This window comes from Desmodus rotundus, chromosome 7 (genome assembly GCF_022682495.2).
Source record: "Desmodus rotundus isolate HL8 chromosome 7, HLdesRot8A.1, whole genome shotgun sequence".
NCBI classification, from domain to species: Eukaryota; Metazoa; Chordata; class Mammalia; order Chiroptera; family Phyllostomidae; genus Desmodus; species Desmodus rotundus.
The window spans coordinates 21,097,821-21,115,842 of record NC_071393.1 but is presented as its reverse complement, the minus strand read 5'-3'; the positions used below and the strand labels follow the sequence as shown (position 1 = coordinate 21,115,842).

The 18,022-nt window shown below is 47.3% G+C and overlaps 2 protein-coding genes across 3 annotated transcripts in view; one reads left to right on the top strand and one right to left on the bottom strand.

Moving 5' to 3' along the window:
* The window catches only part of SIAE (sialic acid acetylesterase), a 35,308-nt gene extending 29,802 nt beyond the window's left edge, over positions 1–5,506 (top strand). For both annotated transcript variants that reach the window (XM_024557406.3, XM_045192832.2), the window contains exons 8-10: positions 1,209–1,366; positions 2,440–2,635; positions 4,236–5,506. In XM_024557406.3, the coding sequence (XP_024413174.1) occupies positions 1,209–1,366; positions 2,440–2,635; positions 4,236–4,487 (606 nt within the window). In that variant the 3' untranslated portion in view covers positions 4,488–5,506. The remainder of the gene's footprint in view (positions 1–1,208; positions 1,367–2,439; positions 2,636–4,235) is intronic.
* A 2,673-nt stretch (positions 5,507–8,179) lies between these two features.
* TBRG1 (transforming growth factor beta regulator 1) lies at positions 8,180–14,733 on the bottom strand. Its single transcript, XM_024557481.3, has 9 exons — positions 14,375–14,733; positions 12,756–12,826; positions 11,907–12,139; positions 11,198–11,334; positions 10,762–10,908; positions 10,129–10,226; positions 9,750–9,860; positions 9,218–9,360; positions 8,180–8,519 (listed from the first exon to the last, which is right to left on the bottom strand). Exons 1-9 carry the CDS (start codon positions 14,522–14,524, stop codon positions 8,374–8,376), a joined length of 1,236 nt encoding a protein of 411 aa, XP_024413249.3. The 5' UTR covers positions 14,525–14,733; the 3' UTR covers positions 8,180–8,373.
* Between the last annotated feature and the right edge of the window lie 3,289 nt (positions 14,734–18,022).

The following is an 18,022-nucleotide window of genomic DNA, read 5'->3' as shown; positions in this document are numbered from 1 at the left end:
ATATGACAAGAGGGTGTGGATATAGGAACATGTGAAGAATGGGGTCTTTGACGCAATCTGCACACACGCTCTCGGGCAGACGCTGCTCTGCTTTCCTACACTGAAGTCAGGAAAGTCACGTCCGTGCTGCCCATCACTGCCAGAACCAATAAGTAGAGACAGGGACTGAATCTTTATGGGCACTCTGTTCTGATGGTTGGCAGAATTCAGGGGAAAGGTTAATCAAATAAAAGCTGCGGTCCAGCAAGTTCCCTAGCACCCTTTCCTCTGTGGGCCGGTGACTCTTTGTCTGTGTCCCGGGTGGCAGGACGTCTCTCCCCTGGAGCACAGTGGCTGGCAGTCCTCCTGGGACACACAGGTTGAGTTGCTGGTGTCCTCCTGGAGTCAGGGTGGGTCTGCCTTCAGTTCCTGAAACAATAGCTTTTGACATGCATTAATTATTGTATATAGTTAATAAGCTTATTAACTGTAACTTTAAAAGTTTTCCAACTCTTGAGTCCCCCCATCAATACGGTGTCCAGCCCTGTGTTGTACACAGGTGTGCCTATTACCTATTGCTTTGCAACAAACTACCCCAACACTTGGTGTCTTCAAACATTAGTCATTGTTTGTGCACATGATTCCATGGGCTGGCCCGGTGGTCCCAACTGGGATGGGTCACTCTGCTCTTTGCACAGCCAGTGGACTTGCTTATGTGGCTGCAGTTGGAACTGAAGGCTCTAGAGTTCACATGACTGGCCCCTCTGCAGGGATTGCTGGGGCATTAATGTCTATCTCCTTCATGATCTTCCGGTTTCCAAGGCTCCTCTGTCTGTGTCATTCCTCCACCAGGGTAGCTGGACTTGTTTGTTTACTCTAGCCATCTCAGGGTTCTAGGAAAATGAAATCAGAAGGCGGGGGCTCTTGAGGCAAAGGCATGGAAGCTACACACACTTACGAGCATCCCATTGGTCAGAGAACATCACAGATGTAGCCTAGATTCCATGGGAGGAGACCCAGAGTCCCCCTCATGATGGAGGGGTGGTAGAGCTACCCAGTGACAGGTGGGACAAGGGATTCTGCCACGCAGTGCAGAGCCCAGCAAAGACTTGTTGAATGAACATTTGGACAAATGAGTGAAGCACAACCAGGATTTGCTAATGAAAACGATTCCAGTGTAGGATTCTGATGCAATAAAATTCTGATGCAATAATCTCTCTACCTTCTAGTTGTCTTCCGTTTTGTCTGGTGCAGCCTCCGATGATGGATTTCCCCAGATCCGCTGGCATCAAACGGCAGACATTGGCTATGTCCCCAACTTAAGGATGCCCAACACTTTCATGGCTGTAGCGATGGATCTTGGTGACAGGACCTCGCCTTTTGGCAGGTATGGGTGCTTCCTGGGTTTTGCTTGAATAACATGGTATGTTCTTTGTGGCCTTCACTGTGACGTTCATTCACTTGTGAGGGGGAGAGAGTAGATGGCCCGGGGATCGGACCGTGGGAGCATTATTTGCAATCATTTACACTGGGATGTGCTGCAGTTATAAAAAAGAATTGTCGACGTCTCGGGGTTTCGATGCAACACAAATTTTTTCTTGTTCACACGGTCAACAGAGAGGCTTCCATCACAGTCATTCACAGACCCAGGGATACAGAAGCACCAGGTTGACCTGTGCTTCCAGTCACCTTAAAGCGCCACTCTGGCGACTAAGGGCTCTCCCCGGAACAGCACCGGTCACTTCTGTCCACTCTGCTTTAGCCAGTGCAGCCCTGGGGCCACGCCCAGCCACAGGGAGCGGAGCCGAAATGCTGCCGTGGGCTCAGAGGAGGAGCAGCGGCGTATTTGTGACTGCCCATGACGACCACGCGCTAACTGTCGGAGACGAGGGGGTTCCAAAGCAGCCCGATGCACAGTGCCTGGGTACTAGTAGCAGCTTGAACTAATATTTACTAATTTTGAATGAATAAATATTTATTGGACCAATAAAACCTGGAGGGGACCAAGCCATGAGCAGCCAGTTCAGATGGAAACGCAGGATACGTTAGCTGGGACAGTCTTCGGAGCTCGCTCGCCTGGGCTGGGTCCTGCACCCTCCTCTCTTTCTTCCTTCCGAGTCGTCCGTTATTTCAAGGCGTCCAACCCACAGAGGGCCCAGAGCGCACCTCCGACTGCCATTCACCGTTTCTCTCAAGCTGACTAGCCACTCGTCACTGGCTGTTCGATGTAGTCAGCTTTGTTCTCACCTTCTTAAAGGGTGCTTTGTATGTTATTTCTTTTTTATGTTTATTTTTGGTTAATTGTTATTCTTGTATTTTCCCATTAACATTTATTTATCCCCCTTGTTCCCCCCTCACCCCTGCAATCACCACCCTGTTGTTTTGGTTTTTTTGGTTTGTTTTTTAAACGTAGTCATTGTTGAGCTCAAACCCAAAGTTTTCTCCCTGTTCATCCTGCAGCATCCACCCTCGGGACAAACAGACCGCGGCCTACCGGCTGCACCTGGGGGCCCGCGCTGTGGCCTACGGTGAGAAGCAGCTGACCTTTCAGGGGCCGCTGCCGGAGAAGATAGAGCTCTTGGCTGATGAGGGGCTGCTTAACCTCACGTATTCCCAGCAGATCCTGGTGCGGAGGCAGGATGACAGGATATTTGAGGTGAGGACGGCAGAAACAACGGGGGCTCCTCCTGTCTGGGGCCTGGGGAACTCCTCCACGGTGAGGCCCGTCTCTTTGACTCGAAGTGACTGCGAGGCAGGGCTTAATGGCGGTGGGGGGTGCTGATTTGCCTCAGAGGGACAGATAAACCGCTATTAATTCATTTGCTTAGAGCAGCCATTGTCATCCTTTTTCATCTCACGGCACGCATAAATTACTAAGATCCTGCAGCACACCAAAAGAGAATATTTTTGCCAATCTGACCAAAAAAGTCGGTGTAATTTTGATTCATTAGTTGTGTTGGCTGTTGTCGTTTTTTTACTTGATGGTCTAAAGGAAGAGTGCCCCTGACTAGTCAGGTATTGCATGTTTTAGAAACTCCCGTGGCAGGCACACCAGTTGAGGACCGCTGGCTTAGAGGCAATTTTGATAGCGGGGACATTCAAGGAAGGGGGGAGGAGTCCAAATTAAAATAACATGCCTTTCGTGTTTTCCCTCCCAGAGCAACCGTCTTCGCTCTGGGCGAGGCCTGCAACTTTATTTGTAGGTTGCATTGAAAGGGTCCTTGCTCCGGAATATCTCCCTCATCCTTGGAAGCCTCTTTTATCCTAAATCTGATACTCTCTCTTGAGTTTGGTGTCTCTCTTAAGAGGCTTAAGCTTGGTGATTTGTAGCTTTGTGTGAATTTATACAATGAAACGACTTTCTTCTAATACTTAGCAAGGATCACTCCACTGTGGAGCTGGGGGTATTGATTACGGAGGTTCCTTTAAGAGCCTTCCATAGTTGGGGGTGAGTGTGGAAGCATTTAGATGGAATGTTTGTATGAGTGCCTGGGAACCAAGAGGCCATTAGGCTGGGATTGGGGGCGTGTGAAAAGAGGGCCCGGAGGAGATGAAAGAATATTAAAAACAAACTTTAATGACACAGTTTATCTAGGGCAGCTTCCCCTCTGCAATCCCCACTACAGTACCCGCTTGCGTCACGTGCTTGGTCAGCACTACGCCACTTAGATTCTGGACTCTGGGTTTTAGGTAAATTCCGCATTCTGTGTTCTCCACTTCAGTCAGTTACTGGCAGTCGGTCCATCTCTTGGACCTAGAAACACAGTTGTGGTCGGGCCAGCACTCAACCTTTGGGTCCTGGATCGTTCATGTTCCCCTGCCTGGAGTGCTTTCCCACTGCAGAAAGGCTTAGCTGCCAGCGTCTCCGTGCCCCTGCTTCGTCCCTTAGCTCCTGGGGAGGCCCCCGGGGGTGGGGGGAGCAGCAGTGGGGGTGCTCGGCTCTGCTTGGCTGCCTGTCCGTCCGGAGGGTGACGGCAAGGGTGCTTGGGGACCCTCCCCCAAATGCTGGGTGTGACTGTGCTTCCTGTCTCGCTCAGTAATTCAGGCTCCGTTGATTGATGTCACTTGCTTGCTCACATGAACTTTTTTGTCATCCTGTGGCCTTGTTGACCAGACCCAGACTCTGGTGTGCTCTGGCTACTGGGGGAAGTGGGTTCATGGCTGAAACTAGTTCTTTCTGTCTGAAAGGGCAGTCCCCAGCCTCGAGGAGCACCTCTGCCGGACCTGACCCCCCCTTTTTACGGCTCTCTCCTTAGGTCTTATGTTGTGGTGACCAACAGTGCACGTGGCTTCCAGCTCCCATGAACACCTTCTCCCCCCGGACGCTGACCCTGAATATCGGTTCGTGTTCCGGCAGTCCAGTGGCTGTCCGCTATGCCTGGACCACGTGGCCTTGTGAATATAAGCTGTGTCCCCTCTACCACCCCAGCAGTACCCTGCCAGCTCCTCCCTTCACTGCTTTCGTGGCAAACCAGACGCCTGCGTATCACAGCGGGGCTGCTAAATGATGCATTATGACCACAGACAGAAGTATGGATTCCTTAGAAGTGGCATTTAGGAGTTTCAAGGATGACAATGGTTGCTTTTAAAGGAAACTAACAGAAACTTTGTTGGACAGCTCCCAGCGAGCACGCAGCTGTTTCTGTATTTTGAGATGAGCCAGGGCTGGTAGATAATGAAATGCCTGCCTTTTGTCCTCTGGTTCAGGGGTCCCTGACCTCCAGGCCACGAACCAGTACCAGTCCTGGCACGTTAGGAACTGGGCCACACAGCTGGAGGTGAGCTTGAATGTGATGTACTTGAACCATCTCAAAACCATACCCCCCCACCCCTGTGGAAAAATTGTCTTCCACGACACTGGTCCCTGGTGCCAGAAAGGTCTGGGACCGCTGCTCTGGTTGGGCTGGCATCCATATCGGACTCATGCCAGACTACAAACTGAACCTCAGTGTCATTCATGTCCTCCTAGTCACAGTCAGGGCAAAGCATCTCGCTGGCCCAGTGGCCTTGCGGGTCCTTCTGGCCTCGTTCCCACTACTCCGGGTGTGGGGCACGAAGTGTTAGATGTCACACTCCGTGCCAAAAGCATGTCTGCTCTTTCAGTCCAAGTAATGGCAGCGTGAGTGCCGAGCGCTAGCAAGGCGGAACCGTGCGCAAGCAGCAGGGGAGGTGCGGAGGGCCGGCCTTAGGAACACAGAGACAGGGCAAGGCCGCGGTAACAGAGACACCCCGCTGCCAGCAGCAGGTCTGGGGGGATCACAAGCTTAGAAGGAATGTGACTCTGGAGTCACTGACCGGCAAACAGGTCATTAGAGTGAAATACAAATCCCAGGCTCTTTAAAGGTAAGAGTTTTAAGTGTAAAAAGGATAATCCAGATGAAGACAAAAGGGAGGCTGAAAGTAAAGCTGCGTGCTGAGCATTTAGAAAAATAACCCTCATGGGCCAAATGTGAGATGGCTTTTGTGTGTGTGGTTAAGAAACGTAGTATTTATTGGTTGATTAAAAACATCTAGCGGCACTTGGTAATTGTGTGTCATCTGTTAGAAGTTAGAAATAAACATATACAGTCATGTGCCTCTTGACAGGGACAGTGTGAGAAGTGCATCATTTGGCGATTTTGTCACGCAAATGTCACGGGTGCTCTCACACAAACCCGGGGGCACCACCTGCTGCTCCTGGGCAGCACACAGCATGTTACTGTGCGAAATACTCTGGGCGGTTTACAGTGGCGCTTGTGTGCCCGAACACACCCAAGCACACGAGAGGTACAGTAAGATCACGGGGTGAGAGACAAAACAGCGCACCCGCACCCATACAGGGCACTCACCGTGGAGGGAGCTGGCACGGCTGGAAGGCGCTCGGGGTGCGGCAAGTGGCGTGTGAAGGCTGAGCACGTCCCTGCTCACCGCTGTCGACTTCACCAATACTGTGCTTTTCGGCTGCTCTGAATGTACGTAAAAATGTTCTTCCTCCATAGGAAATTAGCCTTGGCTTACTGTCACTTTTTACTTTATAAACTAGCCTGAGCCAAGCAGCTCAGGTTCCTTTCATCCCCAATAACCTAGTGCACACAGCGTGAAAAAAATGAGGTTTAGGGAGTGGACATCTAATGAAAAGTCATGTAAAAGTTGATTTATTTTTATTGCTCGAATAATTTAAAACATTCTGTGGGAACTCAGCTTATTTCCCAAATGACATAACATTTTATTGTTTGAACAAATGATATTTATAATCACTGTAGATGATTTGGATGCTAACAAAAAGTATAAGCAAGTAAAAATCACCCCAAATCCATCGTTTGGAGAGAAACAGTATTTGGCAGTCACTTGATTTGTCTGCGTTGTATTGTACACACTACATTGGGTATTACTTTGTAAGCTGTGCTTTTCGTTTATTCCAGCAAAATGATTTTCCTGTGCAAACTGTATACAGATTGTTTCGTTTTGCGGGAGCCCCATGCTTTAACCAATTGGCCATCAGTGGACTCAGAGGGTTTTTCCCACTTTTTCACTATTAAACTAATACTGTGATAATTGTTACTTGCAAACATCATACCACATTTCATTTCCTTAGGACCCTTCATGTGGAGGAACAGGTTTAAGGATAAATGTGTACGGTTGTGATACCTACAGCTTTACCCTCTCAAGAGTCCAGCAGCTCCTATTCCCACCCAGGTACAGTCCCATTTTTTATCTCATCCTCGCTGATGCTGCATGTGGTCAAATGGAAGAAATCCCTAACAATCCAGTAGCTGAAGGAGGCGCGGCAGTGTTTTTCAAGTTTTTAAAAATGATGCTCCATAGGAAAAACATTGGACGTTCCATGTACCCCCATACATGTGAACACATGTGTGATATTTATATACATACATACATACATACACTGTGTTTGATGTCAGAGATTTAACTTTTGGGCATAATGGTGCATTCCAATATATCTGATTATTTTAATTTTAAAAGATGTACATCTTGACTCCCTAAGTTGAAGAATGACAAATGGGTTTCTTCTCTTCTAGGAAAGCTACAAAGTGAATATTCTTTAATAAGACTAAATAGCACACTAATCTATTAAAACACTTTTAAAATGTCTTTCTTAAAATGAAGCTTTCTTTTAATATGTGATTTACTCAAGTTGTAATAGAATGGAAAGGTATTTTCTATGTGATAAAAGCAGCACGTATCATTTCTGTATAAGTACAGATGTGTTCAGGCAACTTACAGAGAAAAAAGAAATATTAAAACATTAGCAGCTTTGAGTAATACCCTTTTTACCCTTGATTTGCCGTAATCCATATTATAATAATTTCTTACACTGTAAAAGCTTACAAACTTATAAAAAGACTATAATTAAGAGTCATAAAATTAATGTTACTTCAGCTTCTGATATTTATAGTGACCAGTGTGGGGTACTCTAAACACTGTTGCCCGAGCCCCTCCCCCGGCCGGCCAGATTTGTCCCTCTGAAACGGCAATCCCATTCACGTTGTCCCCAGCTGGCAGTTAGGAGTCACAGCACAGTGACAATCCAGTTCTCACCTCTCCTTCCCCAGTCTTCTCCTTCGGGGGCCTCTTGTCCCTTCCCTTTGCAGCCAGCCCTGGTACTAGGACGGACGCTCCGTGCGATGCCCTCGCTGCCCGTCTAGCTAGCGGCTGTGGAATGGTCAGGTAAGCCTCCACCTTAATGCCACACACGGGGTCCAGGCAATTCAGCTGCACCAAATGCAGAGTGGTTACACGGGTAATGAAATGGCAGGTGAGCCTGTGATGGGGGCTGGGAGCTGATCCCCAGTCCTATCTGATTGTTCCCACGCAGCTTCAGTGCTCTTAAACAGCACATCTCTAGTAAGAAACCACAAAGAGGATGTAGAAAGCATTAGATAACCTTATGCTCCCCTTGAAGGACATGTGAAATGTGAATGGACGGAGTATGCCTTGGGCTGGATGCCAGCTGGGGGATGAGCAGGATTTGATTTCCTCCGTACTGACACAGAAGTAGAACAGCTGCCTGGGGAGCAGGGCTGGGGCTTAACTTATCCTCGAAGTAGGACCAGAATCAAGGGTAGAAGGTTGTCAGAGCTGTACTGACTCCTTCATGAGTCAGCAGCCATTTCTTACTCTGGTTAATAAGGGATTTAAGTTTACCTGTGGCGGAACTAAGCAAAACAGATTATATCTGATGACGAGATGAAAAGAAGCAGAATTGTCCAGAGAAATTTATTACTAAAAATAAAGCAGGTGGAGTCTTTCTCAGGGAAAACTGTCACCATGGGAAGCTGCACAACAAAATGTGTTAGTATCTTCTTCTGAACTGCCGCCTCCTTCCATGTGTTCTAGGTTTTAGTTTAAGTTAAAACCATCATGATAAAAATGATGGGGTATCTGACCCCTTCTCGTTCAGTCTAGAGACTGCGCTGGGCTACACCGCGCCGGGGACTTCAAGTGCTCTAGGTGATTGTCTGCCAAGGGCTCGCGGGTCAGGAACACAGGCTGGAAAGAAGACACACAGGCTGCAGGCTGAAGCTCCGGGAGGTCCAACGATCCTGGGGAAAAAATTCCTCAAGTTCCAGTGTTGTCTGGGAGTCTCAGGAGACTGATCAGATACATGTGTGTTCCTTCAAATCCTTAACACCCTTGCACCTGTCAGCCCAATTTCGCCCTTGTTCCGGAAGACAGGACAGACACTTTTACAGTGAAGGGATTTACTCTCACTGTGTCCGAAGTAGATTAAGTGACTTGCCTAGAGTTATGTAGTGTATCAGGCAGAGAGTAGGGGTTTTAATTCTACTCTCTCATTTCCAGTTCAGAGCTCTGCCTGTGTGATCCCTGTGCTGATACCCTGGCTGCTCCATCCATTTACGGTAGGGAATCCGTGGGACGCAGGCAGGACCGAGACCGTGACCCGATCCCCTGGGCCCCACCTGCAATCTTTAGTCCTGCACAGCAAATTTACCCCTGGAGTTCCACTTAGGGCTTGACTTCAGGAGAAAATGAGAAACCTTAGTTTCTGGGTGGGCCTCGCCTTACTGTTGTGATCCCAGCCGAGCCCTGTGACTTCTGTGAGGACTGCCGGAGAGCCATACAGGGCAGCGGGTTCTCTTGGCTCGGGACTCTCCAGGATTGGAGCAGCGAAAGCTTGTATCACTGTCCAGACATCTGGGGTACTCAGCTATGGACGAAGAGGGGAGGGCAGCCTAAAAATTGGTCAATTTTCAAACTGGAAGATAACATTAAAAGATACCTTGTAGCATGGGATCAGTAGCATCTTCATCAAAGGTCTGTCTCTGAAAGGCGTCAAAGCTTATAGCGGCCTCACTCTCCAGCAGGCCTTGGGGCGGCTGCCCATCTCCAGGTTTGCACGCATCAAATTTCACCCACTGGTAACTGCAGGACCAAAGGGAATCGTTATCAAGAGCTGTTAGCCACGACCTGTTTTTTCTGTAGAGCTCTCCAATATATATCCAAAAACACATTTATAACAACAACAAAAAACCTTTCAAACGACAGACAGGCTTCTTTAGTGGCACATTATTCTGCAGGACTTCCTGTTGCTGCCATGGTACATACAGGAAACGGCAATTACCGTACAGTGGGGCACTGGCTTCGGCTCACCTGTCAGAGGACTAAGACAGGACTCAGGCACAGTGGTCAAGAAGCGAGCATGCTTTGTGCACAGAAGCAGCTCAGTAAGCATACGAATGAACACAACAGTTTACATCCCTGGCCTGCTATTACATAGCTTCTCTCAAGGGAGTGGATCTGACCACACTTACTTGACACATTTTTGAGCTCCGGGACAACTCTGGATCAGGTTGTGGATGGTTGGATGAGAAAACCCAAAAAAGTCAGCTCCAGATGGAAGCATGTTAGACACTGGTTTCCCCCTAAATAGGAGACAGGGAATGTTAATTCGAGAGCTTAGCGGGAGATGAGAATGGGCTTAGGGCTGGAATGTGGGCACGAACACCCGCAGCAAGCTTTTTCTTGACTTGGATACTCTGGAGGCTTGAGCTGCGTCGACATCCGAATGATGAAAGAAAGCATTCTATACAGTAAGAAATCTCCGCTCGCTAAAACAGGCAGGAGAAAAGGCCTCACTGTAACTGTACCCGAAGTGGTCTGTATGTCTGTTCAAGCTGCTGGTCAACTTACACAGTAGCACTTACTGCCTTGAGCAGCTCTGCATGACAGGCCTCTGCAGAAGAAGTGACGATGGCGCTCTGGGGGTCATCTTCAGGGACAATTTCAAACTGAGGAAGACAAAGGAGCCATGAGAGCAATCTTTAAGGAAGAAGTGAGAGAGAGGAAGTCATAGTACCCTGTAGCTGTTCTTCACTCTGGAACGGGAAGCTGATGTACGCCACACTAGGAGGTGGGCAGTTTCCTACAGTGCCATTAGAAATTCAAATAACTCCACGAAAACAAAGTCCTTTGACTTTCAACTCTATACTCCTGGCGTCAACTATGAACTGGTTCCTGCCTCTCCGGACCCCTTTCGATTCACTTACGTCTCTAAATGGTATCTTAAAAACCAATGAGATCATTCTCCATGTAATCTCGGGTTAGCCTGACAATATCTCACGGGCCATTTCAACTGCAAATCCTCTTTCCAATTAGTTTTCTGTATTTTTTGAATTGCAGAATACCTTGACTATTTATATCAATCAAAATTACACTGAGAAATTTTTGCCAAGAAAGTGTTTTTGTAATAAGTGCTTTCTAGCCAACTTAACTCCTTGACCAGTTTTCTACAAAGGTCAATAAAACTTTTGCGAAGAAAAGTACCTGGGGTTGCACACCACCATCCTTGATCTGACAGGTATACAGACACTTTCGGTCTGGGCATTTCATGCTGGCGTAGACTCGAGTACTGCAGTAGCCCACAGGGTAGATGGCCCTCTCGTCATGGAAGCCAGGTCGGTCGGTGATGATCTACAAAAAAGATTCCCCCAACCTGCAAATGAAGTCACTGGAGAATTGAGAAGCCCAGTGTGCCACAGGCGGCCTTTGGAACCACTCCGGGGCTACAAAGAGTGACGCAAGTCACAGAAAGCATGTAGGCTGTGTAGCAGGCCCAACTGACCTGGTTCCTAGGGCCTGGAGATTTCCTGGTGTTGGTCTGGAACAGCAAGTGCTGCTACTACTGGGAACAGGGAGGGAAGGCTCAACCCCATTCCCACTTTTCTGATGCTCCTCTCTATGTATCGCTGGTCTCACTCACCTCCCCCAGGCTATATACTGTTAGACCCCCCAGTCCGATGGGGAACACAGGCCGTCCTGAGGGATCCAGGGCAATGGGCTGAACCAGCTTGCGAGCACCTCCCTCCATTTTCTTTCTCTTGGATGTTTTCTTCAGAACTGAAACGTAAATCTGGGGTCACCCACTTTAGGCCCCTCCTAATGCTAAGGGGAAAGGGAAAATTTACATGTAAATGCTAAGAGCAAAAAGCCAATCCTGGCTCTACACATTCATTGAATGGGCACATGGGACTTTCCCCCAAAGCCCTGAGTATCCTTCTAAGCCACCCACCTGGCAGTAACCAATTTGAATATTACTGCTTGGGACCTAAAAGCCTTGTACTTTTTAAGGCCTCTTACTTCACACATCAGAAACCTCCCAAGCCAGCAATATGCTCCAAAGGCCACCTAGCTCATTTCCCTGCCTCTAGCAAAGAGTGAACTGAAGGCAGCCCAGAGAGCTGGGGACAGGGAGAAAGGTGGAAGCCTTAGCCTGCTCCCTGCCCATTGAACCAGGTCTAACTGACTTTCCTCCACTCAGAATGGCTCTGATACACTTGTTTCCAAGGGCGTCTGGGCTGCTTAAGGACCAGCTGAGGGTTCAAGCATGACCACGGCCGTGTGTGTCTACCAGTTAGTATCAGGTCTCTGTCCATACGCACTGAGCCACCAGCACAATCCCCTCCAGGTACCTTCCAGTTTGTTGTTCTCTTTGCCTTTTTCTTTTTTCTCCTTCTTGGATTTCTTCCCAAATGGCTCCTCAGCCCCAGTGCTAGGCCCAGAAATGGGCCCAGCTCCCTGTAGAGTCCCCACAGAGCTGGCCACACCATAAGCCAGGGGCAAACTGGAGCTGTGGGGAGGAGCTGCAGGCTGAACTTCCCCTTCAGTAAGAGCCTGAAGCTGGAGGAGCTTCTTTAGCAAGTACCTGAGGTTGGGAAGGAAAGGAAGCAGAGGTGTGAACTTCCATTTTATCGCAAGTCAATATTTTACTTAAGTACTGGGAAAAGTCAAAACTATATACAAGATTATTACACTTATAAAAATAACATTCTCATCGGACCCTGAGAATAATGAAGGTCCAGAGGACAATACTCCAGAAGCGAAGGACAAAGCACTGTGGTGCGTCCCTTTGCACCTGGAGGGTGGCTGTAACTTGAGGTTGGAAGGTGTTAGACTTCTGAAAGGCATGTACCATGAAGTATGTATGTGCACATACCCACTGTGCTTTGCACAGACTAGTACATACAGAATATATATTTGCAGAATGAGAAACAGTTTATTTTATAACTGGGGGGTTATATTATTAGATTAATCATTAGTTGTGGCAAGAGGGCTTTATCAGAGATGAATAGAGAGCTGTCTCCTCACTGTGGTCTAACGCAGCTAGGGTAAACGGGGGCCAACGCCCCAGGCTGCTGCTCTGTACCTGACCAGCACGCTGTGCAGTGCACAGAAGCCCCACTGGGGAACAACCCCCAGAGCAGTGACAGCGTGTCCATCCCCAAAACTGTGACTCTAAACACAAAATGAACCCAGCTCACCGTCTTTCTTCTTTTGCTTTAAGAAATTTTTCCTCAAGACGAGCAATTTCATCACAAATAGCAGCATTTTCCTTTAAGAAAAAAAATTGAATATAATCACATACAATGAATAAATGATCAAAATATTATGCTGGGAAGAAGAGTGATATTTCAAACCAAAGAAATCCTTTGTTGCTAGATAAGAAGGAAGAACTAGTCTACCTTGCCAACTACAAAACCTACAGGTAACAGTGGAGTCAAGTTCGACTATGCGCAGGGTAAGTACAGAATTTATCAAAACTGGGGTCCCTCTGAGTAAAAAGGGAGCACTGTTAATGATTATGCCAGAATAATATGGTGAATTAGGGCTGTTCTAGACAAACCAAGATGTGCAGTCTTCCTAATTAGGGTAGCCTTTGGTAGAGAAAAGGGCATACTGCTTAAACCCATGGATGCTTAGATTCAATCCTTGTAAATATAAGGACCCGCCATTCCCAAGTACCTTGACTCTTGGGGGAGCTTACAAACCCAGCCTAACCAGAAGCATCCCGTGCAATATGAACCTTAGAGAAAAAATGGATGGGACAAAATCAACCCTAGTATGTAAAATTCTTAGACTTCATCATCTACTTATTCAAGCACTGTCTTTCTTTACTGATGACTCAGTCTACCTCCCAAGCATCAGTCCTGGGAAAATGCTGCAATCCGGGTTTTCTACAGGTGGGAACTCAATAGCCATTTTCTTCACAAAACCTTATGCAGTACTGAATGGAACCAAAGTCGTCCTAACAGCAGAGGCTCCAAACTTCACGTACTGTTGACACGTAGGGAATAAAAGAACGGTATCAAATCCTCTTAATCATACTTTTCTTACTTCTCTCCAGTGCACACAGCAAGTGCTAAATAAATGTTTTTGGAATGAATGTACTAATTCCCAAACTTTTCCCTACGCTTCCCCAAAAAGCCGAGAGATGTGCAAGTTTTGGGTAGAAAGACGAGGTAAGGTGGTGATTCAGACGTGGGAGGACCTTTGAGGACTCCACTCTTTGTTTTTCCCTGCACTGAGGCAAGCTTGAAGGAGTGAGAACATGTTAACGCAAAGTGTGGGGTTGGCCAACCAGTTTATTCATTCAGTAAACCCAGTGCCTCTACTATAGAAAAATGGCAGAAATACTGGGGAGACTCAAAAGAAGTTAGAAGGGGGTAAATTATCGAAAGCTTCCTGTATGTGTCTGTTTAGGAAGGGGTACACGGGGCACTTCGGAAGTAGGCTGGGTGAATGGAAGTAATACAGAAACTAGAATCACGGGGTCTAAATTGGTGTCAGAGGTCTGACAATGAGCCTTTAAGCAAATCGTCTCTCTGGGATTCAGTGTTATTTTAAAAATAGTGCCTCATTCTCAGGGTTCTCTTGAGAATCAAACGCATTTCCAAGAGTTTTGCGGTTATAACGATAATGGCTAAAACCTACTGGCACATCTAGATGCCAAACACTTTACGTTCTTCATTTAATCTTCACAACTCAGCAAGGTAGTTACTAACTCTCACGGACAAGAAACAGGATTAGGGAGACGGTTTTGGGAAAGATTCGCGAATTCGGAGCGTGGAGACGGGGAAAGACCAAGCGGCATCAGACTCACAAACACTGTGGCTTTGGCGGCTTTGCGCAGCCGCAGGTACTTGAGCCGATATTTCTCGTTCTGGCTCCTCTTCGGGAGCTTTTTCATCCTGGCCTTGGCGGACTGCGACGCGGCCCGCGGCGAGGAGGTGAGGCCGCCCAACAGGCTCATGACCCGGGCCCGCTGCGGGGCCTCCCGGGCGCGGCGGGCATCAGCGCCCGGCCGAGGGGCAGCGGGACGTCGGCCTCGTCGGGTCTGCGCTGGCGGAACCGGACCCTGAAGAACCGACCAGTCCAAGAACGCTACCAAGGAGAGCGGCTGGGACACGGTTTCCGCAAACCCCGGCCTCCCGGTACTTCCGCGTCTGCCTCGGAAGTCACCCTGCCCGGACGTTACGCCACGGCGCCGACTGGCGTAACTTCCGGCGGTGAGCGTAGGCTTTCTTTGAGCGCGCGGCCAGGATGTGGGGAGACAGGGACGGCCCTTGTGAGGCTCCGAGGCCGACTCACGTGCCCGTGCTTAGCTTCGTAGTGTGATTGCTGGGCTGAGGCAGGAGCCGGCAAAAACCTTCCCCGCGGGAGTGTGACACGCTCGCGCAGCCGCAGCCGCCTGCGGTCAACACCAGCGTTATACACTCGATACCCACAGTCCTCCCCGCGCTGTGGGACGCGCTCGAACGCAAGCTGTAGGCCTGCTGCCTTTCTAGCTTCCTTATTTCTTGGCAGCTCGCGTAAATGTTTCCGTAGTACCGTGATTTTAGTACGAGTCCGGACTACAGGGCTGAATAGCAAAAAGCCTGTGCTCCTGCAGGTTAGAATGTAGCAAGAAAGGTGGAAGATTTAACAGCTTTAATAATACGCAAGCACAAATAGGCCCTCAGTCATAGTTTGCCTGATGGCACCCAAAGTAAGTTTCTGTACCTTTACATTTATTTATGTGTAATCCAGGTCTATCTAAAATCAAATGACGAGAGAAAACTTAGGGTGCAGTATTGGTGAATGCACCCGTCGGGAAGACAGAGGCTGCTGTTCATTCTCACAGCAATGCGCTAGCTAGTTAGTTGACTTGAGTCTCTGGGCCAACAGGTTTTTCCTCTGAAAACGGAATGTACTGTAGGGGAATGGATGTGAGCGAGAGTTCTAAACTGTAAGGCACTATTTATAGCAAGTAGAATTACTGTTACAGGTTAAAAATACAGACTTCTAGGGGGGCATATGGGGATTAAGGAAAGTATTTACATAGTTAATAAATTTGTTAAATTACTGGGGAAAAATCTAATACTGATTAAGTTACATAATCAGAGTTCAAAAGAGAGGTTTAGAAACGATGACCCAGGTATTTCATTTCTGAAAATTGTAAAAATGGTGACAAAAGTAGATTTAACAGAAGTCCTTTTATGCCCGTCCGTATTTGTAAGCTGCCCTTTGTAGGGCCTGGCTGGGCTTCAGCAGAGCAGCCCCTGCTGGTGCCAGTGTGCTTCTGCAGACATTCTCAAGGCAGCCACACAAGGTCATGTTTTGAAACTGCCAGGAATTTTTTCAGCCTGCGAATACCCACACTCATGCCTTTGATACTTATAAATTGGCACTTTACCTTGGACCCTAAAAGTAGGTAGTTCTGATTGATCAGAAGAGGTTTGGGGTATTTTTCTTTTCTTTTGTAAACCCCTTATTCCTTAACTGCCAGGTTTATTGGCTGCCCAGCTGTATTTTTGTCATTGCAGGCTTTGTAATCTGACTTTGTTTTCATTATTCCTCTTCATACCTAGTGGGAGGAAAAGTGCTATCACTTGCCTTAGTTTGCAAGCTGTTCTGGCCAATGAATTTCAGTGGAATTTTCATTAAAATATTTATTGTTTGTTCTTCATTAGAAACATCTCCTTACAATAGGTAACACATTTCATGCAAATTTTTGAAACGTAGAAAATATCGTACGAAGAGTTTAAGAATCCATAATGCTGCCACATGGAACAAACCATTTTTAACACGATATGTGCGTCATGCATCTTTATACAGGGTGTATCATATTGAATATTTTCATGCATCTTAATATACTAAATACAATGTTTTCTTTTGGTCCACTTACCAATAATAGTCATTTTGCAACGTTATTATTTCCTTATAATTTTAATGGCTGCTTAATATTTCAGTTATGGCATAGTCATTTTACATAATTATCTTCATGTTATTTGACTTTTTGGTCATCAATTGCTGCAAAGTGCATCTTTGTGCACAAAGCTTTTCCCACACAGGATTGTTTAGAGGCTGGGTTTGTGTGCTCCTAACAATGCAACATTCCTGAACAACTCGTTGAGTCACTTATTTATTCAGAAGAATAGTGCTTATTATGGCAGAATGTTTAGGAGACTTATTTAAGAGGGATAAAAGGGGCCATATTAACACGGTGTAGTAAGTTTTGTCTCGAAGGTAGGTATTGGATGATATGGCAGCACCTAGTTAGGGAAGGGGGAGGAGCTAGGGAAGACTTCTTGAAGGAAATGCGCCTACACTGACCCTGAAAGAGAGGACAACAGGAGGGCATCGTGGGCAGTGGGGACAGTGCATCCAAAGGCTTAGCATCATGAGAAGCATAGGAACTGCCAGTGGTTGATTAGAGTGAAAGGGGTGTGTGGAGAGGGGCAAGAGGACTGAAGTGGCAGGCAGTATTTGCATAGCAAAGGGTCCAGTGTAGCAATCTGGAGACAGACTTCTGCCGATGACAATAGGAAGCCATTAGGAATGTTTATGTATCAGCCCCTTTGCTTGTTTTAGGTAAACTTACCCAAATCTGTCAGGAACGACACCATTTTTCTACATACCTATATGAAGAAGGGTATAATGTGCACCTATAAAAAGATTACCAGATGAGAGACAGTTGGTATTGTGGGTGAGTGTGGCTTTTGGAGTCAGATCAAGTTTTCATTAAACACAGAAACAGGGGTGGGAGTTAGCACTTAAGATGGGGTGATGAGTCAGAGGAGAGAGAGAAGGGGATCACCAGCATTTTACTTAAGTCGTTGCTCTTCAGTGATTGGCTGCAAGTGGATGTATAGCCTCCCCTGGGCTATTAAAAGCACACGTGGGCCCACTAAGAATTGCGAAGGGGTCCACAGCCTGTAATCCCAGCCCTTGGCTAAGTAAGTCCCTGATTTAAATGATGAAAAGGTGTATCTGCACACTGGGTGGCTCCAGCCATAGCTGATGCATGGCCCTGGCCATGTTCTACACTGTCCTTAAGCCCCAAGAGCATATCACAAGTTCCTGCCATCATTATCTCCTGACCCCTTTGCAGGCCACAGAGGGCCTGGGCAAGATTGGTGTCTCCCACAAAGCAAGGTGGGCATATTCCTAGGATCTGAGGCCACACCAGAGGGTTTTCAGGGATTTCATATCTCTATTCTCACCAGATTAACCCACTTGCTCTTTGGGGTAAGCAGAGTATGTATCCTAGAAGGGCCATGGAGTAAATATAGAAAGAAGAACTTGCATCCATAAACAGCCTTTAGAACCTTCTTTCCTTGTAGAATGACTAGACTTTAATTTTAGTTGTAGGGTTTTTTCCCTATCATATTATGCTCTAGACCTAATTTTTTAGTCCTTCAACTCCTCAGCATTAACTTTCAGATTTGTGTCCATACAGCTTTAGGATCACATGGTACAGCTGAATGCA

What these genes read in the sequence shown, in the direction of transcription:
- TBRG1 (XM_024557481.3), bottom strand. Translation starts at nt 14,524, where the DNA reads ATGAGCCTGTTGGGCGGCCTCACCTCCTCGCCGCGGGCCGCGTCGCAG. An exon ending in CCGCCAAAGCCACAGTGTTT is followed by an intron (nt 12,827 to 14,374) that starts GTGAGTCTGATG and finishes TTTTTCTTAAAG; the next exon opens with GAAAATGCTGCTATTTGTGA. An exon ending in GGAGCTCAAAAATGTGTCAA is followed by an intron (nt 9,361 to 9,749) that starts GTAAGTGTGGTC and finishes TTGGTCCTGCAG; the next exon opens with TTACCAGTGGGTGAAATTTG.